Here is a 16,991-nt window from a genome sequence, read left to right as displayed (position 1 = left end):
AAAAAAATCCTAATAATGTGTGGAACTGTACCCATTCTGAAAAGAAACCAGAGTACTGATTTTGTAAACCAGTATTAAATCACTGATGAAAGAAAATAGTGGGATGTAGCTCATCTGGCAGAGTTCACACTTTACCATATCCAAGGCCCTGGGTTCAAGCTCTGGACCATATGGGAGAATCACATACAGGGGATCTTTATGAGTGGTATGCCAGGGCTGTGGTGTCTCCCCTCCTCCCTTTCTCTCCAACCTCTCACTTTCCCTGATCATTGAAAGAAAAAGAAACAACAAAAAAAACCACCTTATTGTTAGAAATGCTAACACTATCAATTGAGTCTTCCTGCAAGTCATTATCTTTTTGCTGGCTGACTGTTTTGCCTTAATGTTGATGGCTGCTGACTTCTGAAAGGTAAAGCGGCTGTGGAAATTTCTTAAAAATAAACAATGAAGTTTGCTGCTCCACTTCTTCTTCTAGCGTTTGCCCTTCTTCCATAGCCAGTCAACAGCATCAGGTTGAGCCTGATGTAAAGTTTCGAGACCTCCTTTGAATCTGGAGAGGTGGCAGTCGTTGACTATGTGGGTCATAGTCTGTCTGGAGCCGCAGGGGCAGTTCGGGTCGTCTCTGGCTCCCCAGCGATGGAACGTAGCGGTGCACTGGCCATGGCCTGTTCGATAGCGATTGAGGAGGGCCCAATCATAATGTGCTAGGTCAAAGCCGGGTTGACGCTTGCAGGGGTCTGTGATGAGGTGTTTGTTCTTTACCTCAGCTGACTGCCAACTCTGTTTCCAAGAGACTGGAACAGAGAAGTTCAGTGTAGGCGTAGGGGACCAGATTGGGTGACGAGACATCAAGCGTTGAACAGGGTGGGCGAAGATATCCGCGTATATTGGCAGGTCCGGTCGAGCATAGACGTGGGAAATGAACTTAGATGATGCCGCATCCCGACGAATATCTGGCGGGGCGATGTTGCTAAGAACTGGCAGCCATGGAACCGGGGTGGAACGGATGGTTCCAGAAATTATCCTCATGGAGGAATATAATTTGGAATCAACCAAGTGGACATGGGGGCTACGGAACCATACTGGGGCACAGTATTCTGCAGTGGAATAGCATAATGCCAGAGATGATGATCGTAGTGTGGAAGCGCTCACGCCCCATGAGGAGCTGGCCAGTCTTGCAATGATGTTATTCCTCGTGCCCACCTTTGCTGCAGTTTTTATGAGATGTTTGTGAAATGACAGTGCGATCGAGAGTAACGCCAAGATAGACTGGCTGGGCTTCATGCCGGATTCTTGTATCGCCAAGCTGCACATTAAGCTCACGCGAGGCCGAGGCATGGTGTAGATGGAAAACAGATGATACTGTTTTTTGCAGTGCTAGGAATTAGTCGCCATTTTTTACAGTAATCAGATATCAGAGACATGTCTTTCCTGAGTGTTTCCTTGAGGATGTCGAACTTGGATGCCTGAGTTGCACAGCAGATGTCATCGGCGTAGATGAACTTCCTTGAAGAAGTTTCTGGGAGGTCATTGATGTAAATATTAAATAGCGTACGTAGGAGCCAGAACAGAGCCCTGGGGGAGGCCACTTGAGACAAGTCTCCATCTGCTAGACTTGTCACCCAGATGTACCCGGAATCTTCTGTTTTGGAGAAGAAACGATATAGTGTTGGCCACCCATGGAGGCAGGCATCTTGAGATCTTGACCAGGAGACCACAGTGCCAGACCGTGTCATAGGCTTCTGTGAGATCAACAAAGACAGCACCCGTCTTTAAATTCTTCTGGAATCCATTTTCAACGTAAGTTGAGAGGGCCAGGGCTTGTTCGCAGGTAGATCTTCCTGGGCGGAAACCAGCCTGGGCGGGTGATAGGAATTTCTCTGTAAGATGAGAAATACATGACAGAAGCACCCTCTCAAGGAGTTTGTAACACACGGAGAGGAGAGAAATTGGTCTATAGCTGGCGGCCAGTGTTGGGTCTTTCTTTGGTTTCAAAACCGCTATAATCTTTGCACGACGCCAAACTTTGGGCATAGACTCAGATTCCAAGATGTGGGACAGGAATGAAGCGAGCCACTTCTTTGCCGCGGGACCCAGGTTAAGAATGAGTTCTGGGGTGATGTTATCATAGCCAGCAGCTGTTCCCGGTTTAACCCTCTTCAAAGCGTCTTTTACATTTCAGTGTAAAGGGAGAGATTTTTGGAGATGGACAAGATAACCAGAAGTGGGATGACCACTCATGGGAAATTTCTCTTTTCCAGACTGGGTCGATCTTAGCACGTCCAACTTGAGTTAGGTGACTGGCCACTGAGTTTGGAGATACGGGAGTGCTGCTCCGCTGACTCTTCATTATATCATTATATTACTCTACCATGGGGTTCTATTTGATAATATTCTACTGACTTCTTTCAAAATTGGAGTCAACCCTCTCAAACCCTGACGCTGCTTCTTTAGTAAGATTCGTGTGTGTGTGTGTGTGTGTGTGTGTGTGTGTGTGTGTTTTAGAGAGAGAATGAGAACACACCCCAGGGCATCACTCTGGCATATGTGATACCAGGGAACAAACACAGGACCTCATGCAAACAATTCTGACATTATGTCCACTGCCAACACTTATTAGGCTACATTACTACTGCTTTTCAAGTAAGCTTAGTATACTGTAAATCCCTAGTGCTGCTGCATGTATCAGAGTAATGCTCTGGGCTCACGATCATTCTCATTCTCTCTCTCTCTCACCCCCCTCTATCTCTCTCCCCCTCCTTCCCTACTGCTGCCATGACATTTCATAGGAAATAAATCTTTGGCCACCATCAGTGATCATAGCTAGTGCTTTTACATAACTTGCTATTTCTACACCAGTGCTTGCTTGCTTTTTGATGACACCAGAAGATAAGTTTTTTTCTTTAAATCTCATGACCGTCTGCTAATTTCTTTTCTCTCTCTCTCTCTCTTTCTTGTTTTCCTTGTTCACTTCTCTCAGCTCTCACAGAACTGAACAGAGACTTGTTCTACATTAGGTTTTGGCTTAAGGAATACTGTGGCTGGTTTGATCTATCCAGACCTCTAAAACTTTCTCCAAGTCATTAATAGGAATTCCACTTCTTTAATCAGTTGTGTTCACTAGAGCTACACTTTTAATTTCCTGTAAGAACTTTCCCTTTAAATTCACACCTGGATTGTTTGGTGCAACAGGCTAACTTAGTTAAGCTTTTGACGGGCCTATCTCACCCAACATTCATCAAGATTTTTCCAGCTTCTGCATTAAAGTAAGACTTGTCCTTTCACTTAAATACTTGGAGGTCATTATAGAGTGATTAACTGGTCTGTTTTTTTTTTTTTACACCCCCCCCCTTTTAGAGGGGTACTGAAAGACAGTGAAAAAGACAAGAGCACTGAAGCTTTCTTCAGTGTGTTGGGGGCCAGGCTCAAAACTGGGCTGCACGTATGGCAAATCAACACAGTGGGCAAGTGAGCTATTTCATCCTAGTCTATGTTAATTTTACTTACTTATTAACTTTTATGCAGTAACAAATAGGGGAGGAACTCATGCCTTACACATGTGCAATACCACTGAGTGGCCTCCTAGGTCCAATTATATTTTCTTGAAAGGATTATTTCATATCAGAGTAAGAAAGAGAGAGAGAGTTAGAGAGGTGTAATAGAGTACTACTCTGGTACAGGCAGCCCCAAGGACTGAACCACACAGGAGCTTTGCTGGAAGCCTAAGGCATTCTGAAGTACCAGCAGAGTCGCTTCTCCAGCCCAATTCCTTTTTTTTTTTTTTTTTAAAGAGAGACCATGAGGAGAGGAATCACAGCATTACTCCACCATCAACAGAGTATGTCTGATGTCAGTCTAAGGTCCCACTACTTGCTACTTAGGCATGAGCTTCACCAGGTGAGCTATCTTTTGGCTACAGCTGGCCTAACTTTAATGTTTTTCTCAGAGAACCTAGAGGTCAAAGGTGCAGGTTGAGACAGAATAGCTGGTTGGAAGAACAATAAAACACACATACAAAAACAAATAGACAAAAATGCTCAACACACACAATTAAGTTCTCCATCTCATATAGGTACTATTTGGGCTAGGGAGATAGCATAATAAACAAACAAACAAACAAAAACCAGCTAGCAGTGGCACCTGAAGAGTGTCAGTTGGAGAAGGGAAGGAAGTGCTGTTGGTAAACTGTGGGGCTTCCTGCTAAAGTGGGACACTTGGCTGCTCCCTTATCTTTCCACAAACTCTGTGAATTAAACTTGCCTCCATTCTCTTTCCCAGTTACATTTTGGTGCATTAGGACCAGGTTTTTCCTTTACTAAGCTATTGACAACAGAAGTTTTGGTTTCTGCTTTCCCCTACAATTCCTGAAACAAATGTCTTTTATGTTTCTAATGAGATGTTACTGCCAACAATGTGTAGTCCAGTCTATAAATTAATGCATTTATTATTTATTTTTAATAAAGTGGGGGGGCTGTCTATCTTTCTCTCCTCATCTCTGTCTTCCCCTCCTCTCTCCATCTCTCTGTCCTATCTAGCAACGACGACACAATAATAACAACAACAACAACTACAGCAAGAAAACAACAACGGCAGCAAAAGGGAATAAATAAATATTTTAAAAGGGGGGGCTAGTGGTGGCACACCTGGTTAAGTGCAAACATCACAATGCGCAAGGACCTGGGTTCAAGCTTCTGGTCCCCACTTGTAGGGAGAAAGTGTCACAAGTGGTAAAGCAGGTGTCTCTCTCCTTCCCTACTTCACTCTTCCCTTTACTAAATTTCTTTGTCCTATCAAATATAGCAAAGTTTAAAAAATAATAAAATAAATTATTTAAAAATAAAAAAAGAGAAGTAAGCGCAGTATCCAATTCTTCCTACAGATAAAGAAAACTAGTGGGGTTACTGACTTAATTGGACCCCAATTACCCAGTGACAGAACTATGATTAGAATTCTAGTCCTTACGGATACGTGAGATTGTCAACTGAATAAAGAAGGTTCACATGAAACAATGGGTTTACAGACTAATTTATGTTCACTAAGCTCTGGCCAAGGTACACAAGCACTGAAATTATTCCATATGGGTTTCTTAGGGTTAAGGTAAACCAGTCACTCACATCTTCCAGTTTCTCTGTTCTAATACTATCTCTATATTGAAATGTCCATAACAATGGTCTGCATCCAGGTGAAGGAAACAGTGTCATTGGTAGAGCAATAGACTTTCAAGCCTAAAGCAGGTTCAAGCCCTAGCATGACCACAGCCAAAACTGAGCAACACTCTGGTGAAAAATAAACACTAAAAAAAGAGAGAGACCACCACCCCCCCTCATCATACACTTAGTTCATGATCAAAAAGTTAATCAAGGGGGGCAGGTTGATGGCATACCTGGTTGAATGCACATTACCATGTACAAGGATCTAGGTTTAAGCCACTGTCCCCCAACTGCAGGAGGGGGGAGCTTCATGAGTGGTGAAGCAGAGCTGCAGGTGTCTCTCCTTCTCTCTCTCTCTTTTTTTTTTTTTTGTATTTTTATTTATTTATTGGATAGAGATAGTCAGAAATTTAGAGGGAAGGGGTGATAGGGAGAGGTACACCTACAACACTGCTTCACCACTTGCAAAGCTTCCCCCAGGCAAGTGTTACAAATTAATTAGAACAGATATGAGTTATTAATAAATCAGAGTACAGAATAGCACATCCCAATTAAAAAGTATTTTAAAATATCCTTTTAGAATATTTGTTTATGGGCAGGGGTAGATAGCATAATGGTTATGCAAACAGACTCTCATGCCTGAGGCTCCATAGTCCCAAGTTCAATCCCCCCGCACCACCAAAAGCCAGAATTAAGCAGTGTTCTGGTTAAAAAAAAAAAAAAAATATATATATATATATATATATATATATATATATATACACATATATATACACACACACACACACACACACACTCACATATACATACACACAAAAAAATTTGTTAGAATATTTGTTTACCTCACACTGGGTATTATATACCATTTTGTTACCTGATATGGCATTAGCATCATTTTTATTTTGGCTAAATAAATAAATTAGGATACTGCACATATTAGCTCCCTCCCTTCATCCATGTTTTCAAATGACAAAATACAATTTTACTCCACTCCTTTGTTAAAACTGAATAAAAAAATATGTGGTCCAGGAGGTAGTGCAGTGGATAAAGCACAGAACTCTCGAGCATGAGGTTCTGAGTTCAATCCCTGGCAGCACATGTACCTGAGGATGTCTGGTTCTTTTTCTGAAGCCTACCTGCTTCATGAATAAATAAAAGTTTAATACTTAAAAAACTAATAAAAATTAAAAATAAAAGATAACCTGAATTAAAAACACAGTTCTCACAAAATGTGTAAATAAAAAAAATTAATTTACTACAGAAGCAAGCCTCTATGGATATACATTTTTCAAATCTCTAGAATACCATCAACATCCACTTACTGGTCCTATTTCAGAAATCTTATGAGAACAGATGTTAAACAGCTCTTTGCTACATTACTGAGGCAGGTGTGTGCATAGAAGTGAGACAGAGTGGAATGACAGCTATTTTTCTTGCTTAGGAGGTTAGGACACAAAACAATGCCCAATTAATTTCCCTCTGACTATAAGCCCCATACTATAAAAGCTGGAACCAATTAAAATTAAATAGAACAAATTACATTCTAATTCCCTTTTCCTCTTTTTAGTTCAATGTAATTAGGACTTCTACTGAGAAAACAACCATTCTTATTTATGTAGCAATTACAGTTTATATAATGCATTTGCTAACATTTACTCTTTTCTCTCCAAAGCCTACCAGAATTTTCTTTTTCAATTTCTACTTTACAGATGTCAAAGCCCCTTAGAAAATTGGATAGGTTATCCAAAGATCACACAAATGTGTAAGTGAATGAAATGTTGGTTATTTTTACTACTATGTAAACATATACTATAGTGAAGACAGTCAACATTATAAATACTGTAACCTATGTCTATAAAGGTGTCTGAAATATGACTGATACTTTAACTAATAGCTAAAAAAAAAAAAAATTAAACTTAGCACACATACTATCATGAGCATGGACCAAGGTTCAAGCCCCTGGTCCCCACCTGCAGCAGTGCTATACCTGTCTCTATCTTTGCCTCCCTTCTCAATTTCTCTATCAACAACAACAAAAAGACTAAAATGTTTCTGAAGCTCAACATGTTTGCCTGCTTGAAGCATCAGTTTCCAGGTTCAATCTCTGAGACCTCCAAAGCCTACAGATGAGCAAGTGCTCTGTTGTTGATCTAGTAAAATAAAAAGCTTTTTAAATGCAACACAGCAGCCCAGGAGGTGGTTAAGTGTTGGACTCTCAAGCATGAAGTCTTGAGTTTGATGCAAGTGCCAGAGCAATGACCTGATCTGCTCTCCTTTCTGACTAAAATAAAACTTGGGAAGGGGACCTGGCAGTGGCATATCTGAACACACACTTTCTTTTCTGTCTTTCTTATTAACAAATAAATATATGGTGACATGAATTTTTATACAAAGATTACAAAGAACTTTTGAAACCTATGAATTAAATAATCACATTTATTAAATACTAAACTTTAAGCTTTAAAGTTCTATAAAGAATTCTATAGAATTTTACAAAAAATTTTAGCAAACTGTAAGATGTTGCTAAAATATATTAAGGAAATGTTTATGTGTTTAGCTTGCTTTCTAAGTCAGGCTTTCTAAGTCTGGGGTAAAAACTATCTTCACAATGACTTATTTTTAAAAAAATTTTTAAATATTTATTTTCCCACCCTTGTATTTATTATTATTGTTATTATTGTTGTTGTTATTGATGTCGTTATTGTTAGAACAGAGAGAAATGGAGAGAGGTGGGGAAGACAGAGGGGGGAGAGAAAGACACCTGCAGACCTGCTTCACCGCCTGTGAAACAACTCCCTTGCATGTGGGGAGCTAGGGACTTGAACTGGGATCCTTATGCCAGTCCTTGTGCTTTACGCCACATGCGCTTAACCCACTGCGCTTAACCCACTGCACTACCGCCCAACTCCCCACAATGACTTATTATACTCATGGGTGAAATCATAAAAGTGTATCATAACTTCTTTTTAAAATTTTCTCTTTATTCATTTTCTTTTTAATTTTTTATATTTATTTATTTTTCCCTTTTGTTGCCCTTGTTTTTTATTGTTGTTGTAGTTATTATTGTTGTTATTGATGTCGTCATTAGATAGGACAGAGAGAAATGGAGAGAGGAGGGGAGACAAAGAGGGGGAGAGAAAGATAGACACCTGCAGATCTGCTTCACTGCCTGTGAAGCGACTCCTCTGCAGGTAGGGAGCCAGGGGGTCAAACCTGCATCCTTACGCTGGTCCTTGTGTTTCGCACCACGTGTGCTTAACCCGCTGCACTACTGCCCTACTCCCCTTTATTTATTTTCTAAAAATATATCTTATTCTTTTTTTTTATATTTTATTTTATTTATTTATTCCCTTTTGTTGCCCTTGTTGTTTTATTGTTGTAGTTATTATTGTTGTTGTCGTCGTCATTGGATAGGACAGAGAGAAACGGAGAGAGGAGGGGAAGACAGAGAGGGGGAGAGAAAGATAGACACCTGCAGACCTGCTTCACTGCCTGTGAAGCGACTCCCCTGCAGGTGGGGAGCCGGGGTTCGAACCGGGATCCTTATGCCGGTCCTTGTGCTTTGCGCCACCTGCGCTTAACCCGCTGCACTACAGCCCGACTCCCCATATCTTATTTTTTAATGAGTGATACATACAGAAAAAAGGACAGACACAGACCCCAGAATACTGTTCAGCTCTATCTTGTGGTGCTGAGGATTGAACCTGGGACCTTTGAGCCTCATGCACAAGTCTTGTGTATAATAACCATTATGCTATCCCCCCAGCCTTCAAAACCCCTTTTTGATCAGAGGTCTCTTTGAGAACTCAATTAAAGCTAAGAAACCCTTCCCAGGAAACTCTACATGTGTAAACACAAACAAATATGAATAGCATTTTGAGGGTCTTAGCCATCATTGACTATCACTCCCAGGAATTGACGGCTATTATTTATTATATGAGAGAAAAGATTTGAAGCATGATGCTTTTGGTATTAACAGTCACACTCCAATGAGAATTAAGAAATAAACCAGGCATTTGAGAGATAGGTGAATAATGCTGTTCCTTCTTTTATGAGATATCATAATATTCCAAGGAAACAACAGGCCTGATTCTAACTGTACATTTCGCTATGCAATCTCCCAAGACATAAGACCCTGTGCTAGCTCATCCATACTATCATCGCCACCTTTTATCAGTGACAAAAAACAAACAAACAAAAAATCCATCCAATTTGCCCTCTAATACCTCTAGGGACATAAGTAATGGCATCAGAAGGCTTGCCATTCCAAATCCTCAATTTTATAATTGAGGAATTACATTATTTCTGATTTGAGTAGCCTACTTCTATAAACTATAAATGCCACTCTACTAAATTTTTCTTCTTTAAAAAATTATTTATTATTGGATAGACACAGAGAGAAATGGAGAGGGGCGGGGGAGATACTGAGGGAGAAAGACAGAGAGACACCTGCAGCCCTGCTTCACCATTTGTGAAGCTTTGCCCCTGAAGGTGGGGTCCAGGGGCTTGATTGAACCCAGGATCTTGCACACTGTAATGTGAGTGCTTAACCAGGTGCGCCTTAAATTTCTCTTCCATGTATTTGCCAATTTGAAACAAGTAACAAAGTAACTTACCATTCAGAGCATCTAATCCTAAAACTAAAAGCAAAAATGTGTTTGCCTCTATTTTTATCAAACAGAAAATCAAAATATAAGAGGACCAATGATTCAGTTAAAAAAAACATGCAAGATTCACATGTACACAGCACTTGCCACTTTCCTGGTCTTTTCAAAGCTTAAAAAATGTAAAAAATTCATCAACACTAAAAGATCAAGATCATGTTTACTTAAAATTAAAATCAATTGTGTCTGCAAGTTATTTATATTCTAAATTTCTATTTATGCCTGTGATTCTGTTTTTAAAAGTTTTAATCAATGCAACATAAATATAGGTGTTATTATTTATTTATCAGACAAAGCTGAGCTTTCAAGAACTCAGTGACCTTTAATGGTTCCTTTTTGGGGCTGAGGAGCTAGCAACAAAGTTATGCAATAAGACTTTCATGTCTGAGGTACCAAAGGTCCCAATTTCAATCCCTAGCACCACCATAAACCAGAGCTAAATAGTGCTTTCATATAAAATAAATAAACTAATGAATGCATGTTTATTTCTCATAGTAAGAAATACATCTTACTAAAACTACTATATAAGGTCCATTTAGCATGTTATAAAGAAATCTGAGTAACACTTGTTTCCTTGGAGGAAAAAAGGAAATATATACAATTACATTTGATTTTTTTTAATATTTTAAAAATTTATTTATTAATGAGAAAGATAGAAGGAGAGAGAAAGAACCAGACATAACTCTGGTACATGTGCTGGTGGGGATTGAACTCAGTACCTCATGCTTGAAAGCCCAATGTTTTATCTACTGCGCCACCTTCTGGACCACCATTTGATATTTTCTTTTTTAAAAAATTTCTTTATTGGTAGATAATGGTTTACAGTCAACTGTGTTATTTTCTTTAAAACTCACACTAGTGCAGGACAAAAACAGTACATCAACGGTTTGCAAAGTAATTTAGTCAATTAAGGTTAAAAAAAATTCTTAAATAAAAAAATCAACTGGACAAATAATATATCAAAATCTCACTTTCAAAGGGTTGTTCAGCAGCTCTCTTTCCCGAGCTGTCTCAGAATCAGTGTCTAGTCTTAAGGAGAAGGCTACCTTGTAAGGAGCTTCTTTCTAGCTTAATAATTAAAACTGCAGCAGAGATACAAAGAACGTCCACACTAATGAATTCTCTGAAAACTGAAGAGTGTCACCTCCTAAGAAATATATTTCCTAATAAACAGCCACCAAATTTTATCAAATAGCCTGAAGATTATTTAAAAAAAAAGTCAAATTGAAAGATCAAAGTAGCTTACTGAAAACAAGGACTACAGATAATCAAATTCTGCCCCACGCCTTGCAAGAGAGCTTGACTAGAGCACCCCACGGTGTGCAAATACAGTTCTAAAACCCTTATTGGCGCCAGAAGTTGCACATTTTTCTTAAGTAGCTTTTGCACCATCAGTGCCAAACATAATGTTCAGGTCTACTGAAGATCACTGATAACCACCATCCCTGCAACAGCCTCCTTTTAACAGCCACTTGTGCACTTTCTTCATTTCTTTTCATTAAAGTCACTAAACAAACTATTAAGGCAATTCCCCCGCAACAACTCAAGTATGTTTATAATTAGGAACCCGGAATCACATTACCAAAATTTCAAGTGAACATAACAAGAATGCAAAGACGGAAAAGTCCGTGAGGCTAAACAATGAAAGACTGTGCGTTCTTTTCCTAAAAAGTTATTTGCGGGATGCCCAACAAGAGTTCCCGAATTCACCCCTCCCCCAGTCTGGGTAGTCGTCATCAGACGGCGGCGGGAGGTTACTCACCGAGTTTCTCCACCAACTTGAGCATCACCCCTCCGATGTGCACCTCCCCGGTGACCCTGAGGGTGACATCGCGGTTCAGGTCCGTCACATGCACGCTCAGTTCCCACGTCCCATCCGCGTAGCAGCCATCTGGCATCCTTATCCCGTCCAGAGCCATGGCTCCTTCCTGCGAGCACGGAGGAAATGGCTCTCGTTAGCGTCATTCCCCCCCAAAGGCAGGCAAATCCCACCAGATTCGCAAGCGTCGACCGCGGGGTGGAGGGTGTAGGGCACGAAAGCTTCCGCACGCACCCGGGAGGACGCGGGCGGCGGGGAAGGTCTGCGGGCGGGATTCCGCGCCCCTGCCCCTTCCCGGCCGCCCCGCGCCCCACCCAGCCTAGCGGACCACGCCGGGCTTCACCTGCCCGCCCGCCGCCGCCCGGCCGGGAAGACGCCGCCCGCGGCCGATCCACGGTCCCTCTTCCCGCCCGCGCGCCCCGCCGCGCCCGGCCCCTCACCGCGCGCTCCTCGCGCTCCTCGCCCGGAGCTCAAGCGGCAGCTGGTACCGGACGGCGGCGTCCGCGTCCCTCAGCGTGCGAGGGGCTGCGTCCCGGCCGGAGCGGCTAATGGAGTCCTGTCGCCGAGGCCCCTAGCCTTTCTCCCGGTCTCCACCCCTCTCTCCCCGCCCCTCAATCCCGGGGCTGGGCGTCGGTCCCTCCTCCTACAAGCTGGTCAGGCCGGACTCATCCCCCGCGGCGCCCCCACGTCCGCCTTCCTCAGTCTCGACTGGCGGGCCTGGGGTCGCGCAGACTCCCGGGCCGGGCGCGGCGGCGCGCGGCGGGGGCGGGAGCCGTGCGGGGGCCGCGAGGAGGCGGGGGGCGCCCGCAGCCGCAGCAACCACAGTCCCGCCGAAGGGCTGTCCTTTTATGGAAATGAAGGACCCGGCGTAGGGATTTAATCCAACATCCGGGCTCTTGGCGGCGGGACGGGGGGGGGGTGGTTAGGGAGGAGGCAGTGGAAGAACGACGGCCTCCCACGGAGGCGCGAGTGGGCGCGGGGCGCTGCTGACTCGGCTGCGCTACAACCCACGGCTACCGCCGCTGTCTGTGCTTCCAGCTGGAGGAGGGGGTTTGTCCGTGAGAAACCGCCCCAGGAATTTCCCAGCGCCGGGTCGCTTCCCGGGAACTAAGTCCCCAGCCCCCTCCCCATTTCCCCATTCCTGGAGCGAGTCCAAGAAGTCGCGAGGCGGTGAGAGGTGCCGCGCTCCGGAAGCTGCAGGACAGGAGGGATTTGGGAATAGAAAACTTTTCTCCCCCTCCCACTTTTTTTTTTTTGAGTGACCAGTCCAGCTCCACGAACATCCCAGAGAAGAATGAGAAAATCTAGAGGGAGGCGAAGGCGCACACTTTGCTTTGCAATATCCTGCACAATCTCTTCACTCCTACTGGACTCTCAGGAGTTTGCATGAGATTTTAACCCATTCGGAAGCTCCAACCAGAAGAGTCAAAAACACAAGATGTTCTTGTTTGAAGAGGAAAAAAATAAATCGGTGCAATGTATCTTAAAAATCTGTTTCATTAAGCTCTTCAGCTTTTTGTACATATTTTTATATGCAATTTAGAATTAACTGTCAGGTAAGGCTTTCAGATGCATATGCATCGTCTACCCCACCCTAGCCACACCTTGAAGGAATTTTAATAGCTCTGGAACTGTGCCCGCTGGTACAGGGAAGCACTAAAGAACCCTTGGCTGTTGCGACTGACTAGTGATGGAGAACGGTCCTCCTACTTAATTTGCAATTTGCTTTTAGTCAGCCCCCTATCCACCCCCTCACCGCCCACCCTCACCCCACCCCTGTTACACTCTATAGAAGGGGCTCTACTCAGAAACCACAAGCCAGGGAAACTGCCTAGCCGGCAGAAGCACCGCTCAAAATTTTTTGGTTCAGGGAAACTCAGACAAGATAACCCCAATTTTTAAGATATCTCACTTCCAAGTCGTTTTGAAATGTCTGAAACACTTGGAAGAGGAACATTACAGGCAAGTAACTTTGTTCAACAACATATTTGGGATATAGGGATAGAGGTCTCAAGGAAGGGGTGGGATCCATACAGGAGTAGAAAGCAAAGCAGCAAAATCTAGTCAAATGCCAGAGGTCTGGCACAACAAAATAGAGAAAACCACTACAGTATTTTCAGCCAGTCATCATGGAGAAACTGATGCCTCACATCTCACCACTCCCCAGTTATTCCTACTTGCAGAGGTTCCAAAATAACTGACTTGGAAGCAATATGAATGTCCAGAGAGGAGGAATCTTTAAGTTACGTTATTGAAAACATAGTATTTCTAATAGGGCATTGCTTGTTAGAGTAAAAGAAAAAAAAATCTGCAAAATACAATACATGGATTATATATACATATTATATATATATATATATATATATATAGTCCAGAGGAAAGAAGACTGAAAGGAATATGCCAGAATGTTAAGAGATCGAGGCACTCCCTGCCCCTCCCCTCCCCTCCCTTACTTCCCATAAACTCCAAAGTTTGTATTCAGGGCTTCTCTGTCAACACTTTGAATTGCACCCAGCACCTCAGTTTTTCTGTACATTCTACTACTACATTCACAATGATGGACATAAATGATAGGGCAGCTACAAGCCTTCTCTTTGAGAGGAGGGACCTCAAATTCTTGGCATTGTCCACAGTGTCAACTATTTACAAATAGTTAACCCAAAGGTAATAGAAGATGAGTTGTTACCAAGTCAACACAAATGTCAAGGAAACAGTAAGTCTGCCCTATGGAGAAATATCTTTGCTAGAGACTCCCCCCTGATTGAACATTTTGCTTGTTCATTTCCATACCTTATTTAAAAAGAAAAAAAAAGGAAGGATAGCATAATAGTTATGCAGAAAACTTTCACGCCTGAGGCTTTGAAGTCCCCGGTTCAAGTCCTCCCACCATTATAAACCAGAATTAAGCAGTGTTCTGATAAACTACTAATAGATAAATAATGTATTGCAATATATGTAAAGTTGCATATAGCATGCTTTATATACGACACAAAATAAGTACAGGCAGTGGAGGAGTAGAGAGTTAAAGTGAAGTCGGGGTGGTGGAGAAATAGCTCAACTGGTAGAGCATCAGGCTTGCATACTTGAGGTTCCAGTTTGATCCCTGGTTCCACCTGTCTGGCTCCTCTTTCTCTCTCCTGCCCCTCCCCCTCCCCCTCTTCCTTTCCCTCTCTGTCTCATGTGAAACTCTCACACATGTACTAAATAAATCTGTGAACTGAAGCTGGGAATGAGGCTAAGAACTCTGCTTTTAACGACCTTTGAAAGTGCTCAGAAAGCTCCAAATAACTATGCTTTCAAACATGCTTTTATAGAAGGGGTAGATACCATAATGGTTATGCAAAGAGACTCTCATGCCTTAGGTTATGAAGTCCCCCCCCACCTCCCAAACCAGAGCTGTGCAGTGCTCTGGCAAAAAAAAAAAAAAAAAAAAGAGCCTGACATGCCTGTATAGAAATAAAAATATCCATATTCATTCTGAATATTCCCTTTTGTTCAGATAAATTTGTCAAAGGCCACTGTCATGTTTCAGAACCCCTGTTAATATGCAGTTTCTGCATTATAGTTCTGTACTCCTTTTCCCAATTTCAGGATTTCAGGCACAAAAGTCTTTTGCATAACCTTTATGCTGTCTCTCCTGCCTAGATTATATCCCTTAAATGTTCATTAGCTCACACATATACACAAAAAGAAATATTCATATGTACATTTATATAAACAAGGAAACTAATTTGTGATTATCACTATGCAGGGCAGTGAGCCATAGAGACATGCTCACTTTGTGAAGAACTTTCCGTCATAAACCTACTAAAAACAGCCCCCTCCCTTTTTTTTCTGAAATTGGACCTGGTGTATGCATGATTTCACTTCTCTGGTTTTTTTTTTTTTTTTTTCATTCAGCTAGTGAGGCAAACACCTTAATTGCCATGACACCTCCCATGTGGTTCTGGGGTTCAAACCTGGCAATGTAGGCACCCTACCCAGTGAGCTATGTCTCTAGCCCTAAAGAGCCCCATTTCTTAACATTTGATGTAGGTTAATTACAGACGTACAGGAGACTGGTTTAGCTTTAGAAAATCAGGATTTTACATTTGAATGGGAAGCACAGGAAGGCAGTGGCAGTGGTATTATTGGAAAAATACATAGATTAGGAGGAATATGGGCCTTTGAGTTTTTCAACCTGTTGTCTGCTTTGAAGATTAAAAAGGAAGCAGTTTCAAATGTCTGAAACTGAGATCTTTCCTCCTCCTAGTTTATCAAATGAGACCTTCAAGTGCATTTCTTAAATATTTACTTCTGCCTCATGCTTTCCAGTATATTCAAATGTGGAATCTTATCTGAAATCCCCCACTAAAGCCTCTAAGACAATGCAATACTTGTGGTACTTACATCATACCAAAAACTAGCTGAGAACTCCAGTGTTTGGAAGAACAGCTCAAGCAGTGAAAGCAACAATATCCAAATAAGGTACCAAGCACTGGACTTAGACTTAAACCAAATGATACCTCACAGATCTGCCGTCAAATGCAGCCCTTGGGCTTGGTAATCCTCAGTTTGACTTCATCTTTTCCTCTGAGTCTATTTGTACTGTACTTTATGTTTCTAAAAGGTTAATCTGTAATTACTGCATTTGAAAGAAATAGAGATTGAAAGTAGACAAAAATAATAAAAGACTTATGTTAGTGTGACTGTATGACTGTGGGCAATTGGGATAAGGAGACTGAAAAATGCCATCTGAGGTCAGTGAGGTGAAATGTAATGAATTATTCCTGTCAAATGCCAGGTGAGCAGAATTCTCTCTTTGTTTTGGGGATTGCTAAAAATGAAACATACTGGAAAAGCTATAAGATAAACAGAAATAGGGGGATATTATGAATTATAAATGGGAGCGAGGGCTGCAAAGGCCACTTTCTTCTTTTTTCTTTTTCTTGAAGATTCATTTGTTTATGAGAAGGGGGAAAAAAAGAGTCAGAGCATTGTTCTGGCACATAAAATTCCCAGGATCAAACCCAAGACCTCATGCTTAAAAGTCTATCTACTGCACTACCTCCCAGGTCATGCAAAGGCCACTTTTGGTAGGAGAGGGCAGTATAGATAGCAAGAAAAAGACAAACTGAGAAACAATGAAGATTTTCTAAGAGTCAGGCTGCTTCTTTCTTTAAAAAATTTTCTTTTGTTATCTTTACTTATTTGATAGAGACAGTCAGAAATCAAGAGGGAAATAAAGAAGGAGAGAGACTGAGAGACACCTGCAGCCCTGCTTCACCACTTGAAAAACTTTCCCCCTGCAGGTGGGGACTGGGAGCTTGAACCTGGGTCCTTGTGCACTGTAATAAGTGCACTCAACCAGGTGTACCA

At 42.1% G+C, this 16,991-nt stretch overlaps 1 protein-coding gene across 5 annotated transcripts in view; it reads right to left on the bottom strand.

Moving 5' to 3' along the window:
- FERMT2 (FERM domain containing kindlin 2) overlaps positions 1–16,991 on the bottom strand; it is a 122,975-nt gene that overhangs the window by 62,435 nt on the left and 43,549 nt on the right. Inside the window, exons 1-2 of one of the 5 annotated variants that reach the window (XM_016193609.2) lie at positions 12,074–12,444; positions 11,577–11,742 (exon numbers count right to left, since the gene is read on the bottom strand). In XM_016193609.2, the coding sequence (XP_016049095.1) occupies positions 11,577–11,733 (157 nt within the window). In that variant the 5' untranslated portion in view covers positions 11,734–11,742; positions 12,074–12,444. Of the gene's footprint in view, positions 1–11,576; positions 11,743–12,073; positions 12,445–16,991 lie in introns of those variants that run through there. The other 4 variants (XM_016193610.2, XM_007535516.3, XM_007535517.3 and 1 more) reach the window with 4 other exon arrangements.

The sequence above is a fragment of the Erinaceus europaeus genome, chromosome 16 (assembly GCF_950295315.1).
Source record: "Erinaceus europaeus chromosome 16, mEriEur2.1, whole genome shotgun sequence".
NCBI lineage: Eukaryota > Metazoa > Chordata > Mammalia > Eulipotyphla > Erinaceidae > Erinaceus > Erinaceus europaeus.
The sequence above is the reverse complement of the archived record's forward strand: the minus strand, read 5'-3'. Positions and strand labels throughout refer to the sequence as shown.